Genomic DNA, 19,811 nt, shown 5'->3' with positions numbered 1-19,811 from the left:
CCTACAATATATTATATATATATAACATAGCAGCTTGGAGGAAATTTTGGAGAAATCTTTTTGAAGAAAGGAAGAACAAGTAAAAACACAGTTTTGAAAACAGGGAAAAGAGCTGGGAGAGAATATTTGCTGAGGAGTAAGATTGTTTCAAATATTGTCCTAAACTCTGATTGAGGAAATCTGTAAAGTTGAGGAAACATGTGTCAAGATAGCTTCAAATGTTTCCCTCAGGTAGAGTGAAAAAAGCTGATAGTGTCCATGATGTTGCAATTGAAGGACTGCTTATTTATTTACTTTATATCTGTGTGATGCACATTACAAAAAAACAGAAAGAACTTTGACTGGATGGTGTTACTGCCATCTTGCCGTATTTCACCCATATTTTCAGGATATTCATGGATGGCTTCAATCACTGGAACCTGGATATAATCCATACTTTTATGTGATATAGGGGAAACACGTTGCCTCAGCTTTTGACAAGCTGCAATTTTTTTTTCTGCTTGGATTCCTATTGGAGGCTTAAACTAAATAATTAGGCAGGTGCCATGCAACCCATAGTAATGTGTTTTTTTTTTCTGCGCTGCAAAAAGCAACTCATAAATTTTGATCTCCCCCCCTTTCTATCAAGGAAAAATAAAATATGGGGATTAAAAGCTTTGCATTTGCTGATAGCATCAAGCTATCTCTCTCTTTTTTTTGCTTGTACTATTCAGAAAACGATATACACACAATAAAACTGTCAACAATACTTTTATCCCTTAAATAACCCACAGCTGGCTTAGGCTTAGACCATGCAAAACTAAAATGGTGTTATTCAGAAGAGGAAAGATTTAGCCAAGAAATATTTATGTGTCTTGTATATATACAGAAAGCTTCATTTGTCATTTCTGGCAAAGTTATTTCCACAGTCAAAACACACAACTAATGGTCTCAACTTTTCACAGTGGAAAAGGAAGCATAACATGCAACAATTGAAGCAATGTTTGGACATTTGATATCCCCTTATGAATGAGTGGTCATCATTTTTTTTTCTCTTGTGGCCAAAGATAGCTGCATAGGAAAACCAACAATACAAATAACTCTATGTGCATTAACTGAAAGCTAAATCTTATGGAGAATGTAGTCACTGAATGCAGTCCACAAGAGGGGACCCTTACCCTTTGATGGATGGTTCAGCCTTTTCTGTACATTTGGTGGAATTACATGAGAAAAATCTGTACTGGTGGGAAGATGCATTTGAAAAAGGGCAGCAATTATAACAATGTGGTGTTTCCTCCTGCAGAGTTGTAGATTTGATTTATGTTCTTGGTGGCCTGGAACAGTGGTGGGATTCAATTTTTTTTACTACCAGTTCTGTGGGCATGGCTTGGTGGGCATGGCATGGCGTGGTGGGTGTGGTGTGGCTTGGTGGGTGTGGCAGGAGAAGGATACTGTAAAATCTCCATTCCTACCCCACTCCTGGGGGAAGGTTACTGCAAAATCCCATTCCCTCCCCACCCCACTAACCTGCATTCCAGCTCCGTTCTCTTGTGCAGGGCAACAAAAGAAGACCCAGCTGATCAGCTGGGACTCGGGAGGCAGAGAATAGATGGGGGTGGGGCCAGTTAGAGGTGGTATTCTCTGAACTACTCAAAATTTCCATTACTGGTTCTCCAGAACTGGTCAGAACCTGCTTGAATACCACATCTGGTCTGGAAGACAGATTGAAAAGGTAGCCCATCCAAAAGATTGAATTTGAGCTTAAAATGAAAGAAATACTGTTGTACAGTAGGTGGATGACTGGAATGGGTGGTGCTAAAGCTATTGATGCAACCCTGCTTGCATACCAAAAATAGATTGAATGGTCATTGTCCTTGTGATGGGAGTGATGTTATGGCGGTTTCTCAGTCTACATTCCAATTTAAGGAATTCTCTCCTCCATTTCCTTATGAAGCTACGGGGAATATACTGAAATACACTGAATAACACAAATGAATTCCGATACAAATTCACAGACACACTGTTGATCAATCTGGTTTCTAAACAGTGCAATTTTCTTTTCCCTTTGAAATTAGAAAGTAACTTTTGCAATTATTTCAAAATTTGAACTGCCACATTTAGAACAGAAGACTGACAGTCCAATTATTTCAAATTTTGCTGGTTTATCCTGACATTTGATTTTGCAATTTAGATAATTTCCAAAGATCTCTTTAATTTTACTTAATCTAGTCGAGTGTACTGATGGGAAAAAATGAACCTTAATTCCTGGTGATAAGAAACATGTTACTTTGTAGTGAAAGGTAGCTTTCTTCAATTTGACACTTTCTAGATATGTTGCTCTTCAGTTTATTTTGGGTATGCTGGCTGGAAGAGAGTTGAAGTTGAATGGATCTGGGTGAGCATCAATAGTCAGAAAACAGCTTATTTTGGTAGTGTTCTCCTCACAGAATTTAAGAGGGGTCAAAAACTTGCTGCAAGCATCAAAACTTGAGAATCAAGAACATTTCTCTTCTTTAGGTTGATGCCATGCTTCCAAATTTCCCCAGCAGCTCCAAGTTCTTGAAGCCAAGATGGCACCGCATCATTCTCTTTGTAACTTGATACTAGTTCCAAATCATGCTGTCAATTTTCAATTTACATAAATCATGATGATCTGTATCTTGTAGATTATAAAGGCTGATTATAAATAATATTTTTATATTGTAGATTACAAAATCTTCTAACATCATGTAATAAATACTTTAATTTGAAGATCTGGATAAAAAGCCTTACAATGCAATAGATATACTTAGGCCAACTCATATATATATATATTTAAGCTCAAATTTATATATATATAATATATATATATATATATATCTGCCCCTTTTAAGATTGAGCACAAGAATCATCTATACCACACAGAAATATAAGGGGTTGTTTTCTTATATTGTTCATGTAGGATTATTAAACCCTCCAAATCTTTGTAATTACCTTTCATGAATGCTACTAATTGGATAATTGATACTCAATTTTATACTACTGAATATATTCATTATTTTACAAAACCATTGCACAGTAATTTCACTGATGTTAATCTGAATTCAAACTTCAGTGAATACATGCTATTTGTTTTATTACAACTCATTGATTGAATGGTTTGTTGTCAGATAGTTGCCGTACAATACATGAGCATTCATTTAATCTCTGTGTGGAATTTCAATAATGTTTTTAAAATTCATAAAGTTCATCTACTATTTTCAGAAACTGGGCATTTCTTTAAATGACATTTGTGCATTATTTATAGCTCTTTCTTGGTCATTCTCCCTTTATCGTTCATAAAATCTTTGATCATGAATGCTTAGCATATTACTTTATTTACAACCACTCAGAAAGTCTATGTGGCTTTCTGCCATTCCACCACACACTCAGCAATTTGGGACAGATACATGGATCATCTATCATTGAGTTGAGATCTCTCATTTTGTTTTAGAGGAAGCTGAATGGAGTTTGACTTAAACTGGCTTAGATTTGATCCAGCACTGGCTGATATCTTTTGACCGCTAAGGATGCTCAAATAGATGTGCAAAAATATAGCCAATCCCATAGTAGATGTGCTAGGAGTATTAGAATAAAGCCTCAAATTAAGTACGTTGTGAGTACATTGCAATTTCATTTAAATATGTTTCAAAGGATTGAAATATGAGCAGGCACCTCTGATGCCTCAAATATTTTAACTAGTGGCTCTTCTGTTTTATTACTAACTGCTAATCTGTAGGTTTTTGAATAAGTAAATATTAGTCTCCTTAAATGGCTATTATTTCTCATATTCTTGATAATGTTAGCACTCTCTAGATATTGTACTAGAAAACTGTATTTCAAAGAATGGGAAGAAGAAAAAGGAATACCTGTATTTTTATCTAGATATACCAGAATGGACAGATTAGTTGAAACAGTATTTTATCAGTTTAAGCTCCAATAGAAGAAGGAACAGTTCCTATCCTCAAGCAAAATGCTTTGTTTCCAGCTTCAGGAAGAAGACATATAGTTCTCAGATCTAATCAGAGCATCCTGTTCTTAGTACTAAGCAATCAACTGTAGAACTTTGAGTTTTCTAAGCAATCAATTGCACAACTAACTGCTTTGAGCAATCAATTACAGGTATCCTATTAAACTTCTAATCAGCATAATGTTCAAGTGTAAACTGTAGCAGAAATCTATAGTAGACTTAGATGTAGGAGGTACTGTTGCCTTGGCTACATTCTGGCTTACCCTTAAAGTTTTATTTTTATTATCAAATAATGTAAGGATGGGCTATTTAGTGTCTCATTAGATAGATTATTTTTCTTTTTGCACAAACTTGTTTTGTTCAGTTCTTACATAGGTAGTCCTTGTTTAGTGATCCCAATTGGGACCAGCAACTTGGTCATTAAGTAAAGCGGTCACTAGGTGAAACTGTGAGTGAGCTTATGATCTTACTTCAGCTTTCTTTTGTTTTAAAAACCTGTGAAGATTGCAAAAATAATTTTTCATCGGAGTCCTAACTGCAAATTAAATTTATTAAACAAGGCAGTTGCTGGACAGGACTATATGGACAACAGTTCTACCTTCATGGAAATTAGCTTTTGTGAGGAAATATAGCAGCACTCAAAATAATCCAAGTTCTGCTCAGGACATAGACTACATGTATCTGTATTCTAATATTCCACACTGTTTTGATTGTTTTTAATTCAAGCACCTGTGGAAAGGACCTACCATGAATGTGGGATCATTGTAGTAAATCCAATACTTAGAGACCACTCAGTTCTTGTGGACACGAAGGGGCGCTACTAATGGAAAGCAAAACATTCCATGTGGATAAAATGTGGGCTGACTGAGGACAAAAAAAAATGAGAATTTAATGAGGCAGAGAATGAATCTGGAATGTGTGTGTGTGTGTATAAATTTTAAATAGTTTTAATTTTGAATATAGTTCAAAACAGGAGAAGATATGACATATATAAACACAATTCATATCTTCTGTTTTGAACCACAGAGTGTATTCTGTTGATCCTCAAGAAGCTAATTAAAAAGTTGTTCTTTCAGTGAGATTCTCTGCATTTCTAGACAAACATATGTGTTTTCTACATAACAGTGTTAAGAAGTAGAAAGAGAATTTTTTTTAAAAAAAAATCATATTTTTAGTAGCTAAAAATAAGTTCTGATTGTCTAATAATACATAGCAATAGCACTTAGACTTATATACCATTTCACAGTGCTTTTACAGCCCTCTCTAAGCAGTTTACAAAGTCAGCATATTGCCCCCAACAATCTGGGTTCTCATTTTACCAACCTCGAAAGGATGGAAGGCTGAGTTAACTTCGTGTCAGTGAGATCTGAACTGCCAAACTGCTGGTAGTCAGCAAAGTGATCTGAGGTACTGCATTTTAACCACTGCACCACCACAGCTCTTAAAAATCATAATTGTATAAAGCCTGTAGTGTACGTGAATGTTTTATTTTTATTTATTTATTTGTCAAGCACGTATTAGATAACAGGTATAAGTATAAGCATGGTTATGAATACATGAAATGGATTTGAATAAAAAAGAAACAATAGGACAGGGACGGTACACTTATGCACGCCCCCTACAGACCTCTTAGGATAGGGGTGAGGTCAATAGTAGACAGTCTAAGGTTAACATTTTGGGGGTTTGGGGAAGAAACCACAATGTCTGGAATACTCTACTCAGGTAGAGTATTCCAGACATTGACCACTCTGTTGCTAAAGTCATATTTCCTGCAATCAAGTTTGGTGAGGTTTACCTTCAGTTTGTATCTATTGTGTGCTCTTTCTTGTACTGTTGTGGTTGAAGCTGAAGTATTCATTGACAGGTAGGACATTGCAATCGATAATTTTATGTACTATACTTAGATCGGACTGAAGGCAGCATAGTTTTAGGTTGTCTAGATCTAAAATTTCAAGTCTGGTGGCATAAGGTATTCTATATGAGTAGAGAAGTGGAGAACTCTTCTTGTGAAATATTTCTGGACTTTCTCGACTGTATTAATATCTGATATGTAATGCGGATTCCAGACTATGAGCTCTATTCAAGTATTGATCTAGCAAATGTTTTGTATGCTCTAGTTAGTAGTGTGATATTACTGGAGAAAAAGCTATGCAGGATTAGGTTAACAACTCTTAATGCCTTTTTGGTTATGTAGTTACAGTGGGTTCTAGCACTTAGATCATTAGAGATGAGTACTTCAAGGTCCTTGACAAAGTTGGGGTCATCAACAAGGTCTTGATTATTCAGCTTGTATTTTATTTTCTGATTTTTTTTGCTGATATATAGGAAAGAGCATTTGTTTGTTGAGATTTGAAGTTGCCATTTGTTTGACCATTCTGATACACAGTCAAGATCTTTTTGAAGGGTAGCAGTATTGTCAATGGTGTTGAATAATTTTACATCATCGGCAAAAAGAACACAGTTGCTCTTAATATGATCACAGGGGTCATTCATGTAAAGTATAAAGAGAGCTGTCTTGGCGGACACCACTGTTGACAGGTACAGGATTTGATAAGATGTTCCCTATTTTGACCATTTGTTGCCTGTTTGACAGGAATGTACCTATCCAGCTATGCAGGTGTCTGGAGATGCCATAAGATTTTAGTTTTAGGAGTTCTGGTTTGAGCCTCTTCGGTGACAGACCGAAATCCGTGATCATGTGCGGCTTCGATCTGGGCTCGCCGCTGGAGCACCCCGAGCCGGCTGGTTTTGGGGCTAAGCCACCCCGTAGAGGTGAAGAAGAGGGGGGAGACCACCAGCAGGGTTGAGGAGAGCCACATTTCTCCTCCTCAGCTGGCCATTACTCCCTTTCCCAAAGGTGGTTGCAGCGGTGGTCAGAAATGGCCACCCCAAAGAAGAACTCGACCAGAAAAGAATGTGCAGGAGGAAGATAAGAAGTGAAAGTTTTGGCTGACTGGGTTAAACTGCAATCAACAACTAAGGTACCCTGGAATTTAAATTTTTTAAAAAAGTAACACTGTTCCCAAAGAAGATTCTGAAGCAGCAAAGGAAAGTGAAAAGGGAAAGGATCTGGGTTTTTTTCTTCTCTCCCTTTCCCTATACTGACAGCTAAGAAACTTAAATAAGAAATTGGAAAAAAAAATCCGTTTTGACACTAACAGGCAATTAAGCTGAAAATAAAATAAAATGTCAAAGGGATAATAAAGATTTCTGGATACTTAAAAGCTTTTAAAAGTAGGAAAGGAGAGAAAAAGAATAAAAGGGCAGGATCTGGAAAAAGGGGAGGAGACTGCCTGGAATTAAAAGGAATTTACAGTAAAACTTCAACAAGACTTCTAAAAGATACATTTTAAACTTGGCAACTAAATAGTAAAACCCCAGGAAGAGAAAGTGAGAAAAAAAAGCAAAAAGAAACAGCTTGGGTGTATTTGGATTCCTTGGTGATCCTTGGATTCTTGGTGTATTGCATTTGAATGACTAAAATCAATCAGGTGGTTGTTTAAATTTTTTTACAATGGATGAATTGAAAATGGAAAATGGAACTTAAAAAGTACAAAGAGGATGCACAAGAAGGGAGAGGTTCTTTTGGCTTCATTTTTCAATTCTTAGGAATGGAGATTTGGAACTATGAGAAACAACAAGAAACGCCTGCAAAACAAGAAGACTGGGACAAAGAAGAAGCCATCTTTAATGAACAAGTAATTCTATGTGGGGAAGAAAAAGGAAAGGGGGGAAAGAGAATGAAAAATGTAAGACTTGAAAAAACAACCAAAGAAAATAAAAATAGTTCGAAAAATAAGTATAATATTGGAAAGCAACAGAAGAGGGGAATACAGAAGAGAGAAGTAGAAGTAGAGAGACAAGGGGGTAAAAAGGGGAGGGAGAAGAAGAGAGGGAAGAAGGAAAGGAAAAGAAGTCACAAAGGACCGGAGCAAGATATAGAAAAACATGACCTATTTAGAGATAATGGGTGAAAATATAACTGAAAAAGGGATTCTGTAAATGTACATAAGATTGTATTGTTATATTAGTAATAGAAATAACTTTAGAAAATTGGAAACAATGTATGATTAAAATGAGGGATAAAATAGTTAGTATAATTTAGTGAAACGTTTGTGAATAAAATAAGTGAAATAAAATAAATGAGAAAATTGAATTAGGAAGGAACGGGAACATTTTAATTAGTTAATGTTTTATAAAATATAAGTGTGGGGGCGGAATTAACTATGGAAAGCTTATAATTGTTCCCATAGAAGTATGATATTTAATTGAAAAGTAATGTTAAAGATGTTAAGACTTTAATGAATATTAATATTAATGATAGAATTGAATTGGAATGGAATGTTTTTTTAATTATATACATTTATAATTTTTTCTTTTTTTTAAGAATACAGTGTGTATTTTAAGAAAGTACCAAGCAGAATCCGAATGGAAGTTATGTATTATATTGAATGTTACAACTCTAGGGAAAAGATATAAAGGCGTCATACTCCAATCAGTAACTACAGGAGAAATTTTGTTTAATGAGAAAAGATAATATGAAATTGAAACAGGGCAGACAAAAAGTATAAATATAATAATTTGAATTGAGATGAGATAATTAAAATAAAATTGAGAAAATTAAAAGAGGGGAGTAGCTATGTAGAAAATGTAAAATAGTAATAAGATATGGAATAGAATATAAAAATGAGCATGAAACTGAATTTGTGCCTGTGCGAAGAAATGTAACCCAGGATCACGCTACTTTCAAAAAAGATGTTTTATTTGTATTTCTTTGTGAAAAGTCAAATAAAATTTACCCCCCCAAAAAAAAAAGATTTTAGTTTTAGGAGTAGTTTGTTGTGCACCACTGAATCAAAGGCTTTACAGAAGTCTATGTAAATAGTGTCAATTGCTTTGCCCTGGTCAAGTTGTGTAGTCCATATATTTTTGCAGTGTAGGAGTTACAGATTACAGGATATTTTTTTTCTGAAGCCAAATTGTTTGTTAAAGAGTAGGTTGTTTGTCTCTAAGTGGAGGATAATGAATTGGTTAATAATTGATTCCATGACTTTACAGGTGATGCAGCATAAAGATATTGGCCTGTAATTTTCAACTAGGCTGGGGTGTCCCTCTTTGAAGATGGGGGTGACTGTAGCTAGTGACCATAGGTTTAGCAAGGAACTGGTCCTGAAAGATTTTTCAAAGATTATGCTTAAAGGTTCTGCTATGGCAGTGGATAGCTTTTTTAAGAAGTAGGCACATATTCCGTCCAGTCAAATAGATAGAGATGGCTTTAGATTGCGTAGTGCTTTTTCAACATTATTTTCTGTAAAATCTATATGTAGTAGATCATTATAGTTGTCTGTGGTTCGACTAGCAAATATTGGGCATGATCCACTGATGTTTACAAAGACTGAGCCAAAGGATGTGTTAAAGAAGTTGGTTTTAATGGTGTCATCGTTACAGTCTTTACTGTTAGGTCCTTTCAGGGGTGGGATGGATCTTGAGTCTTTTTGTTTGTTTTTTACAAAATTGTAGAAAGTGCAGGTGGAATTGGTGCATAGAAGGTTTTCCTCTTGCTTAATGTGATAATTGGTGCATTCAGTCTTTATCTGGTGGCATAAATTTTTGTATCAGCTTTTAAAGTTGGCAACATGACCAAATTTGTTTTTCTGCCTAAGGGATTTCTTTTTGGATTGGAGCTTCCTTATTGTTACGGGGATTTTTGTTTGTTTGCTTTGGTGCACATTTTTTATGTGCGCACATGCTTACAAACGTAATTCCATGTAGGGCACTTGTTAGTCTTGGGTGTTTGCATATAATACATGCTTGATTCCAAATACAGGGAAGATTAAGATTTTAGAATAGCAAGTCATTATAAAACGTAATAGTTTTGAAATGTAGAAGTACTATTATTCCACTACATATTTTATTTAAGGTTCCATTATAAAAACAGGAAATTGCCTTCTAATGTTTACATCACAATCATGGAAAGTGTGCAGAGAAGAGCAACAAAGATGATAAAGGGTCTGTAGCTGAAATCGTATGATGAACGGTTGAGAGAGCTAGGTACGTCCAGCCTATCAAAGGGAAAGATTAAGGAAAACATGATAACTGTCTTCCAGTACTTGAAGGGCTATCATAGAGAAGGGATCAACTTATTCTCCAAAACACAAGAGGGCAGGACAAATAGTAATGGATGGAAGTTTGTTAAAGAGAGATCCAGAAGAAAGGAGACATTTTCTGACCGTGAGAACAATTAATCAGTGGAATAGCTTGCCATTCAGAGTTGTGGATTCTCCATCACTGGAGGTTTTCAAAAATAAAGGAGCAACCATTTGACTGGGATGGCATAAGGTCTCCTGCCTTGAACAGCAGGCTGGACTGAAAGATTTCCAAAGTTCTTTCCAACCAGAGGTGGTATTCAGCAGGTTCTGACCAGTTCTGGAGAACCGGTAGCAGAAATTTTGAGTAGTTCTGAGAACCGGCAAATACCACCTCTGACTGGCCCTGCCCCCATCTATTCTCTGCCTCCCGAGTCCCAGCTGATCCACTGGGTCTTCTTTTGTTGTCCTGCATAGGAGAACGGAGCTGGAAAGCAGGTTAGTGGGATGGGGAGGGAATGGGATTTTGCAGTAATCTTCCCCTGGAGAGGGGTGGGAATGGAGATCCTTCCACTGCCATGCCCACCAAGGCATGCCCACAGAACCGGTAATAAAAAAATTGGAATCCCAGTACTGTTTCCAACCCTATGATTCTGTGATAATATGTATGATTTGTTTCTCTACTTTTTTAAAGTGCAGAAAAGCAACAACTTGTCAAATTGCCAGTCTTGTCTTCATCCATATTTACCAATTATTTGCAGCCCCCTGATCCAATTCGCTACGTCAAAGTGGTTCTCGTTTCAATACATGAACCTGCTGCAATTGAATGAGTCAACCAAAGCTTTGCAGACCTCATAATTCTCATAAATTGTTCTCTTTACTGAATAAATCCTGCCTTTCCTTTTTTTTTAGGCTTTGTGGACTTAGCACTCCATGACCAAGTTCACCTACTAGAATGTGCCTGGTTAGAGATATTGATGATTGGCCTAGTGTGGAGATCTATGGAGCATCCCGGAAAGCTGCTGTTTGCCCCCAACTTATTGTTGGACAGGTTTGTCTACAATGTGGTAATATTATTGCTGTTGTAGTAAACGTCACGCTATGCAACCATTTTCTATCCATTTTGCCACTTTATTTAGCATATGGCAAATCTGTGCATTTATAGTGGTTCAAATAGTAAATCACTTCTTATATTTATGCTTTTGTTTTATGTCTGGATTTTGAGATTCACTTTATGAACTATTACTTCCTTATTTTATGCATCACCTAATATTTTTTAGATAGGATAATTGTATAATGGGTCTAATTTTATTTTGAGTCTATGCACCTTTATTTTCATGTAATATCTTTCTGAGGAGGCTGTAAACCGCCCATAGCCTACTCAAATGGGGAGCCATAATATTTAAATAATTAAGATTAGTTTGCCTATTATGTGCTCTCATAGCTTTGACATGTTATTATTTTGATTATTAGTGCCAGCTATGGCAATTGGTGGCTCAGTGGCTAAGATGCTGAGCTTGTTGATCAGAAAAGTCGGCAGTTCGAATCCCTAGCACCGCGTAACAGAGTGAGCTCCCGTTACTTGTCCCAGCTTCTGCCAACCTAGCAGTTCGAAAGAATGTAAAAATGCAAGTAGAAAAATAAGGACCACTTTGGTGGGAAGGTAACAGTGTTCCGTGTGCCTTCAGTGTTTAGTCATGCTGGCCACATGACCATGGAGACATCTTTGGACAGCGCTGGCTCTTCGACTTTGTAACGGAGATGAGCACCACCCCCTAGAGCCAGAAATGACTAGCACATATGTGCGATGGGAACCTTTACCTTTACCTATGGCAGTTGACAACTATACTCTGACTGATTTTGTATGTTTCTCCCTCTTTATTGGGTGACTTTTGAAAAACCTTTGACATTCTATTGTTTTATACTTGGCCGTTGGCCATAATAAAGTTGAAATTTCAAGTTTCATAGATATATTCCAGTAGTAGTCTTAAACTCAGTGTACCTAGGCATATGAAATTAAGGAAGCGGGAAACAGACCAAAATAACTTCGTTGGGTCTCCTGAACTGTAGGAACACTAATTCTGATGGTGGGGAGAAAAAATTAGCCAATCTGTCTCACTCTCTGCACTTCCGTGGTTAAGTCTTTCAAGACAGTTTACAACCAATATTAAAAGATACAATTTTTGAGTTTATATGGTATAAAGCAATTTGATAGCTAAGGAATTCAATATGATTCATAAAACATACTACTAATAAATGTATTATGATTCAAAACTATAAAAATTCCAATTAAAATAATTAAGAAAATGTGGTTCCCAAATTTTAAAGACTAATATTGTTTAAAATATTATTTACAAGAAGAATCCAGTGCAGAGATCAAAAGCAGCTAAGATTGAGGTTCAAACCTCAGAGAAAATTTCTTCTTGGTATGAGGTATACAATTCTAGGCAAAGGTAGGATATTTGATTTGGAAGTGTAGCAACAATACATTATTTGTTACATATTTCAAAGCTATTTCTCTGTTTGTCTTGCCTGTACTCTTCTTCTTCTTCTTCTTCTTCTTTTTCTTCAGCGTTTGTCTCGCGCTCGGGCGAGGTCCGCTAATGTCCTTGAGTACTGCTTCCACACCTCTCTGTCTGCCACGCGTGTCGGGTCTGCCTTCGCGATCTCTAGATCGGCCTTGATCGTGTCCATCCAGCGTTGTTTAGGTCGTAGCCGGGACTGCCTCATGACCGTGGGGATGGGCACGACGTTGAACCGTCTACGCACTTCTTCGTTCCTGCGCGATCGAGTAGGGTGAGGCCTACCGACCATCGGAGCATTCGCATCTCCATTATCTGGAGTCTGCTTTGACTTCTTTGGTGGTCGGCCAGCACTCTGCGCCGTATATGGCCACGGGCGCACCACAGAGTTATAGATTTTCGCCTTCAGGCGCATCGGCATCTTCTTGTCACAGAGGGCGCCCGTGACGGACTTCCATTTGCCCCACGCTGCATTGATCCTGGCTGCCACCTCAGTTTGTAGTAGGCCTTCTTCCCCAGAGTAGTTCCCAGGTACTTGAAGGTGGAGCGCGCGGTAGCTCCTGCCCGTTCACGTGGATGGAGCCTGTCATTTCATTGTCAGTGGTCAGGTATTCGGACTTCTTTAGGTTCAGCCGGGCCCGAACTGCTCGGCGGTCGTGCCACTGTTGGACTCGGTGCTCGAGTTCAGCCTTGCACAGGTTGGCCAGGAACACATCATCGGCGTAGAGCAGCGTCCATGGGGCGGGCGTGTACAGGTCGTGTGTAATTGTGTCCATCACCAGAATGAACAGCAGTGGTGAGAGAGCAGAGCCCTGGTGTACGCCGACGGTAATATTAAACTCCTCTGATATCCCAGCTGCCGCTTTTACACGGCTTTTGTGACATCTGTATAGGAGTTGGACCCATTGTATGAGCAGCTCAGGCACGCCGTGATCTCGCAGTGCGTACCAGATGAGATCGTGCGGGACTCGGTCGAAGGCCTTTTCCAAGTCTAGGAAGGCGGTGTGGGGCGGGATTTTCTTCTCTCTGTGAGCCTCCATCAGCATCCGCACACCGAAGATGGCGTCGGTGGTGCCGCAGTTCTTGATGAATCCAGCCTGGTTGCGCTGATGTCGGCGATGTCCCGAATGCGCTTATCAGGGGCGCGTTCAAAGATCTTCATAGTGTGTGACAGTAACCTGACCGGTCTGTAGTTGGAGCAGTCCGCTGGGCTGCCCTTTCCCTTCAGATCGGAACAGTGGTGCTGCGGTACCAGTCGTGTGGCACTTTTCCCGTGGAGACGATGTTGTTGAACAGCTCGCACAGCCACAATGCCGAGCCCGGTAGTGCCTTTTTCCAGAAGTCGGCAGGGATGTTGTCTGGTCCTGTTGCCTTACCGTTTTCATGGCCTTGATGGCGTCGGCGACCTCGCTGGCATAAATGCCTGAGACTGGGCCTTCAACTGGGTCACCTCGCGGGGTTCGTGGGTGTGGGAACTCCTCGGTGGAGATCTTCTCGAAGTATTGCCGCCACCTCTCCATGCAGCGTCTCTGGGGTTGACGATCAAATTTCCCCTTGTCGTTGATCCCATGAAACTGGTCAATGTCCAGGGTCTTCCTGTGTCTGCTTTTGGCTAGGCGGTAGATCTCATTCTCGCCTTCTCGCGTGTTCAGCTTCTCGTAGATGTCATCGTAGTGGGAGCTTCTGGCTGTCGCTACTGCTTTCTTGGCTGCCTTTTTGGCCGCCTTGTATTCGCAGAGCTTCTCGCTGGTCTTGTCCTGAAGAAAGGCCTTGTAGAGCCGTTTCTTCAGGTGTACGGCATCTTGTACTTCCGGTGTCCAGAGCCATGTATCTCGTTCGATGCGTCTCCGTCCTGGCTTGGTGCAACCAAGCTGTTGGCAGCCGGCAGTGTGAACAGTGCTCTTCAGCATGGACCACGCTTCCTGTGGCCCGTCGACCATCTGCAGGAACTGCTCCGGTTTGATGAGGGGTCCCGCCATCTTCTTCTGGTTCCACCACTTGATTCGTGGCTGGTCTGCATTCCTTTTGTCAATCCTGGTCTTGGGCTTGCTGATCCTGATCTTCGCCATCAGCGGCCTGTGCTGACTGCTTGATTCGTACGGGTACACCTTGGCGTTGAGCACGTTTTTAGCGGCTCTTCGTAAATGCGATGATGTAGTCGATCTGTGTGTGGTGGCTCCCGTTTCTGCTATGGTAGGTGAGGAGTTGAGATTCTCGCCTAATGAAGCAGGTATTCGTGATGGTCATATCATGGGAGTCGGCAAAGTCCAGGATCCTCTGGCCATTCTCATTCGTATCGCCTGTGCCGTGCCCACCGTGGCACTGGTGTCCGTTTTTGTCCCGCCCTACATGACCATTCAGGTCGCCCGAGATGATGATGTCATCTTCGTGTGGGATCTGCCTGAGTTGGATGTCGAGCAGTTCCCAGAAGGTATCCTTCTCCTCCTCATGACATCCGGTCTGAGGGCGTGGCGGACAAGATGTGTAGGCGCTGCCTCTCGGTCGCTCGACGATTATCATCAGTCGTTCTGTGAGGCGCTTAACTTCTGCGACGGAACTTTGCCAGCTTGGACTGACAACCACAGCTACACCGCCGCGGTTTTCCTTACAGCTGGTGTATATGATCTTGTAGCCGTCTATAGTCGTAGCCTTGTTGCCCTTCCAGCGAGTTTCCTGGAGGCAGCAGATGTCCAGCTTCCTGTCCCGCATGGCCCTGGCGATCTCGGTCGGCGTCCAGTCAGCGAATCCACATTCCAGGTGGCCACCTTGAGCGTCTGGCAGTCCTCTGTTCCCGCTTGCGTTTTTCACACGGATCGGGTAGTCTCTGTGCGCATCGGACCCGGACGCAGTCGCCATAGCTTTTTCACATGGTGCAGGTGCGCCGTGCTTTCCGCGTGGACCATTTCATTGATTTTTGGCGCAGGCCAATGGTCTCCTGCGCCCGTCGGTTCCCCCGAATGCGGTAGCATTGGACGTGTGTTTTGTAGTGGACGTTTCCACCATGTTGATGCGGCATTTGAGTACTCCAGCCGGCCTGTCGCGTGGGCCTGTCGTCGGAGGGTCTGCTCTCAGTTACGGTCAGCGTTTGATGGCTTCGCGCATCCAGGGGACACCACTTGGAGGTGGCAGACCGCTCGTCCCCCTGTCTTGCCTGTACTCAAAGGCTTAAAAGCAAGAAAAAATACTTCACATGTTTTTTCTCTTTTGACAATATTTTTTTTCATTAACTCCAAATGATCTAAATTATAAGTCAGGAGCCATTATTCTATTCTGTGGATTTTTTTTTAAAAAAAGTTCCAACTCAGAAATTATTATAAAAATTACCACCTAATAGTCTTACTTTCTCCATCCAGCATGTTAGATTTATGTAAAAATATAAATGGTTTTATGTGGATGCCTAAAAGGAAAGTGTAGAAGGCCATCTGCCTGTCTGTCAGCTGTCTTGTTATGAAAATAGGAGGTTTGTTCTTGAACTTCACTTGGCAATATTTGACATGTTGAAAACACCACATGCTCTATTCCAGCAGGCTTGGTAAAAAGAATTCTCCACCTAACATCTGTCATTTGCAAGGATATTTATGTTAGAAAAGTTACAGCATAAACTGTTTATTATTCTGAGATTTTGAAATTCTTTCTTCTGGGAGACCTGCTGAGTCTTTATTTCATGTATGCATGTATTTATAAAATTTATAGACCTCCCATCTAACCTCAAAGTAACTCTTTTGAATATGCTTCCCCTATCCCTGCTTTTATCTTTAAGAAACCTAGGAACAATCAAGTCTGAGAACTCTTCTCAAATTACTTTTTTGCTTTGATGTCAAATTTCCTTTATCTGATCATTATATTGATTGCAACTCTTCCTCCTGTTCCTAAAAGTGACTTCTTCTGCTCATTACAGCTGCCATGATATACATGGGGAAGGAGTTACTTCCCATGGGGGGCAAGACAACAACCATATTGTGTGGATTAAAAAAAATGTAATTTCGGGTGAAAGAACCTCTACAATCAGTTCTTCCTCAGAATTACCCCTTGGAAAGATACTTATTCACATGTCATGTGAATACTCAAATGTCAAAAATACTCAAATGTCTTTGATGATTACTATGAAATACACTGCTCAAGAAAATAAAGGGAACACTTAAACAACACAATGTAACTCCAAGTCAATCACACTTCTGTGAAATCAAATTGTCCACTTAGGTAGCGACACTGATTGACAATCAATTTCACATGCTGTTGTGCAAATGGAATAGACAATAGGTGGAAAGCATAGGCAGTTAGCAAGACATCCCCAATAAAGGAGTGGTTCTGCAGGTGGTGACCACAGACCACTTCTCAGTTCCTATGATTTCTGGCTGATGGTTTGGTCACTTTTGAATGCTGGCGGTACTGTCACTCTAGTGGTAGCATGAGACGGAGTCTACAACCCACACAAGTGGCTCAGGTAGTGCAGCTCATCCAGGATGGCACATCAATGCCTTCTTGTGGCAAGAAGGTTTGCTGTGTCTGTCAGCGTAGTGTCCAGAGCATGGAGGCGCTACCGGGAGACGGGCCAGTACATCAGGAGACGTGGAGGAGGCTGTAGGAGGGCAACAACCCAGCATCAGGACCGCTACCTCCGCCTTTGTGCAAGGAGGGACAGGAGGAGCACTGCCAGAGTCCTGCAAAATGACCTTCAGCAGGCCACAAATGTGCATGTGGCTGCTCAAACGGTCAGAAACAGACTCCATGAGGGTGGTATGAGGACCCAACGTCCACAGGTGGGGGTTGTGCTTACAGTCCAACACCATGCAGGATGTTTGGCATTTGCCAGAGAACACCAAGACTGGCAAATTCGCCACTGGCTCCCTGTGCTCTTCACAGATGAAAGCAGGTTCACACTGAACACATGTGACAGATGTGACAGGTTCTGGAGATGTCATGGAGAATGTTCTGCCACCTGCAACATCCTCCAGCATGACCGGTTTGGCAGTGGGTCAGTAATGGTGTGGGGTGGCATTTCTTTAGGGGACTGCACAGCCCTCCATGTGCTCGCCAGAGGTAGCCTGACTGCCATTAGGTACCAAGATGAGATCTTCAGGCCTCTTGTGAGACCATATGCTGGTGCGGTTGGCCCTGGGTTCCTCCTAATGCACGATAATGCTAGACCTCATGTGGCTGGAGTGTGTCAGCAGTTCCTGCAAGACGAAGGCATTGATGCTATGGACTGGCCCGCCCGTTCCTCAGACCTGAATCCAATTGAGCACATCAGGGACATCATGTCTCTCTCCATCCATCAACGCCACATTGCACCACAGACTGTCCAGGAGTTGGGGGATGCTTTAGTCCAGGTGTGGGAGGAGATCTCTCAGGAGACCATCCGCCACCTCATCAGGAGCATACCCAGGCGTTGTAGGGAGGTCGTACAGGCACGTGGAGGCCACACACACTACTGAGCCTCATTTTGACTTGTTTTAAGGACATCACATCAAAGTTGGATCAGCCTGTAGTGTTTTTTTCCACTTTAATTTTGACTGTAACTCCAAATCCAGACCTTGTTCGATACCCTTAATTTATGCCAAAAGTTGCTATATATTTAACTGAAAACTTGCTACCCTGATTTAAAACAGGGAGATGCAGTGCTCCATCCCATTAACGTATATTATCCTTTCCCACCCTGGTGCCTTCTGGATGTGTGGGGAATAATGTTCCTAGAATTTCCAATCAGCCAGAACATTGGCCAGGATGGTTGGGAAATCTGGAAATTATAATCTCAGCACATCTGGAATATACCAGCTATCATGTCTATTCAAGATTACTCCAATAAAATATTTACCGTAATACCATGTTAAGTCATGAAGAAAACTGGAAGCTTCGTTATGCTGTGCTATTCATCAGTAATAATCCCCTACCTATCATTTTTCCATCTGATCAGGTGCATTGATTTATTCCATGTAAATGATCCTGCAATTATAGCAAAGCATTACAGTGCTATGAAATCCTTAGCCTACACACTTTTATTGAGAGTCATGGAGCTGGGTGTGATCTTGGAAGTCAATTAGTTCCACTTCCTGATCAGTGTAAGATCCACCACACAGCATCTCTTACAGATGATTATCCAGCTTCTGTTTGAAATCCTCCAGGGAAGGAGAACTTATCACCTCAAGTGGCAGTCTGGTCTACCAGGTGACAATTTATACAATCTGGATGGTGGTTTGTTGGTTTTTTCATATTGGACCTGAACCAATTTTGTTGTAGTTTGCTGTAGCCAGTGGTCACCAACTGGTGGGCCATGGACCACTGATGGTCCAAGAGAAAATTTTGGTGGTCCACAGAGAAATGTCCCCCCAAAGCACCCCCCAAAGCAATTAATCCAGGCTGTGCAGGAACACAAGGCTGCACCGCTCACACGGCCTGCCCACCCACTGGCCCCCACCCTTCGCCAAGCGCAAACCCTACTTTGAATAGAGCCACGCAAGCTGGAACTGGAAGGTAAGACCAACAGTAGAGGAAGGAAATCCGCCCCTGGATGGCTTGCTGATGCTGATGGCTTGCTGATGCTGATGCAGGCTGGTGCACTTGGGTGGACGAGCAGCTGCTCCCGGATGACCAAAGGGCCAGTCCTGTGACTATTGCAGCTCTGGAAAATGGGACCGACTTTCCCAGCAATGTCAGCAACCACCGTCAGTCAAAATTCATATTAGTGGTCCTCAGGATTTAAAATTATGAGTTTGGTGGTCCCTGAGGTCCAAAAGGTTGGAGACCCCTGGTTTAAGCCAGTGTATCTGGGGCAATAAATAACATTCCCTTTTCTATGTGGCAACCCTTCAGCTGCTCTCATAGCATCCATCAGTTAGCTCTTCTGTCAGTTAAACATATATTATATAAGAAAATCTTTTTAACATTCCTGACAGGGCTAGATAACAAGGCCTTTATTATTTTCATAGCCCTTCTCTGAATTGGGTGCAGCAAGTGGGATCTGACTAGGAAAGAGTAAGGTGGAACAATTCCTTCCCTGAGGCCCCAGTTCTGTGCTCTTGGTAATGTTATTCAAGATAGCATTGGTCTTCTTACTAGCTGCATCATGCTGCTGGCTCATATTGAACTTACTAACCAAAACACCCAGATCTCTTTCACATGCACTATTTGCAAAATCTGTTTTTCCCCCAACCTATACTTAGGGTTTTAGTTTTTCATATCTAGAAGGCAGAATTTTATAGGTATATTCTTAAATGTCAGTGATCAATCCAGTCTAGA

The 19,811-nt window shown here is 40.8% G+C and overlaps 1 protein-coding gene across 4 annotated transcripts in view; it reads left to right on the top strand.

Moving 5' to 3' along the window:
* Positions 1-19,811, top strand: part of ESR1 (estrogen receptor 1) — a 233,867-nt gene that overhangs the window by 198,431 nt on the left and 15,625 nt on the right. For all 4 annotated transcript variants that reach the window (XR_015744724.1, XM_087939400.1, XM_087939398.1 and 1 more), the window contains one exon: positions 10,966-11,104. Coding sequence is in view for 3 of the 4 variants with exons in the window: in XM_087939400.1 (XP_087795526.1) it covers positions 10,966-11,104 (139 nt within the window). In the remaining variant the exon portion in view is untranslated. The remainder of the gene's footprint in view (positions 1-10,965; positions 11,105-19,811) is intronic.

The sequence above is a fragment of the Pseudonaja textilis genome, chromosome 1, assembly GCF_049901715.1.
Source record: "Pseudonaja textilis isolate UNSWEBS1 chromosome 1, rPseTex1.2, whole genome shotgun sequence".
Classification (NCBI taxonomy): domain Eukaryota; kingdom Metazoa; phylum Chordata; class Lepidosauria; order Squamata; family Elapidae; genus Pseudonaja; species Pseudonaja textilis.
This window is presented reverse-complemented; position numbering and strand designations above follow the sequence as displayed.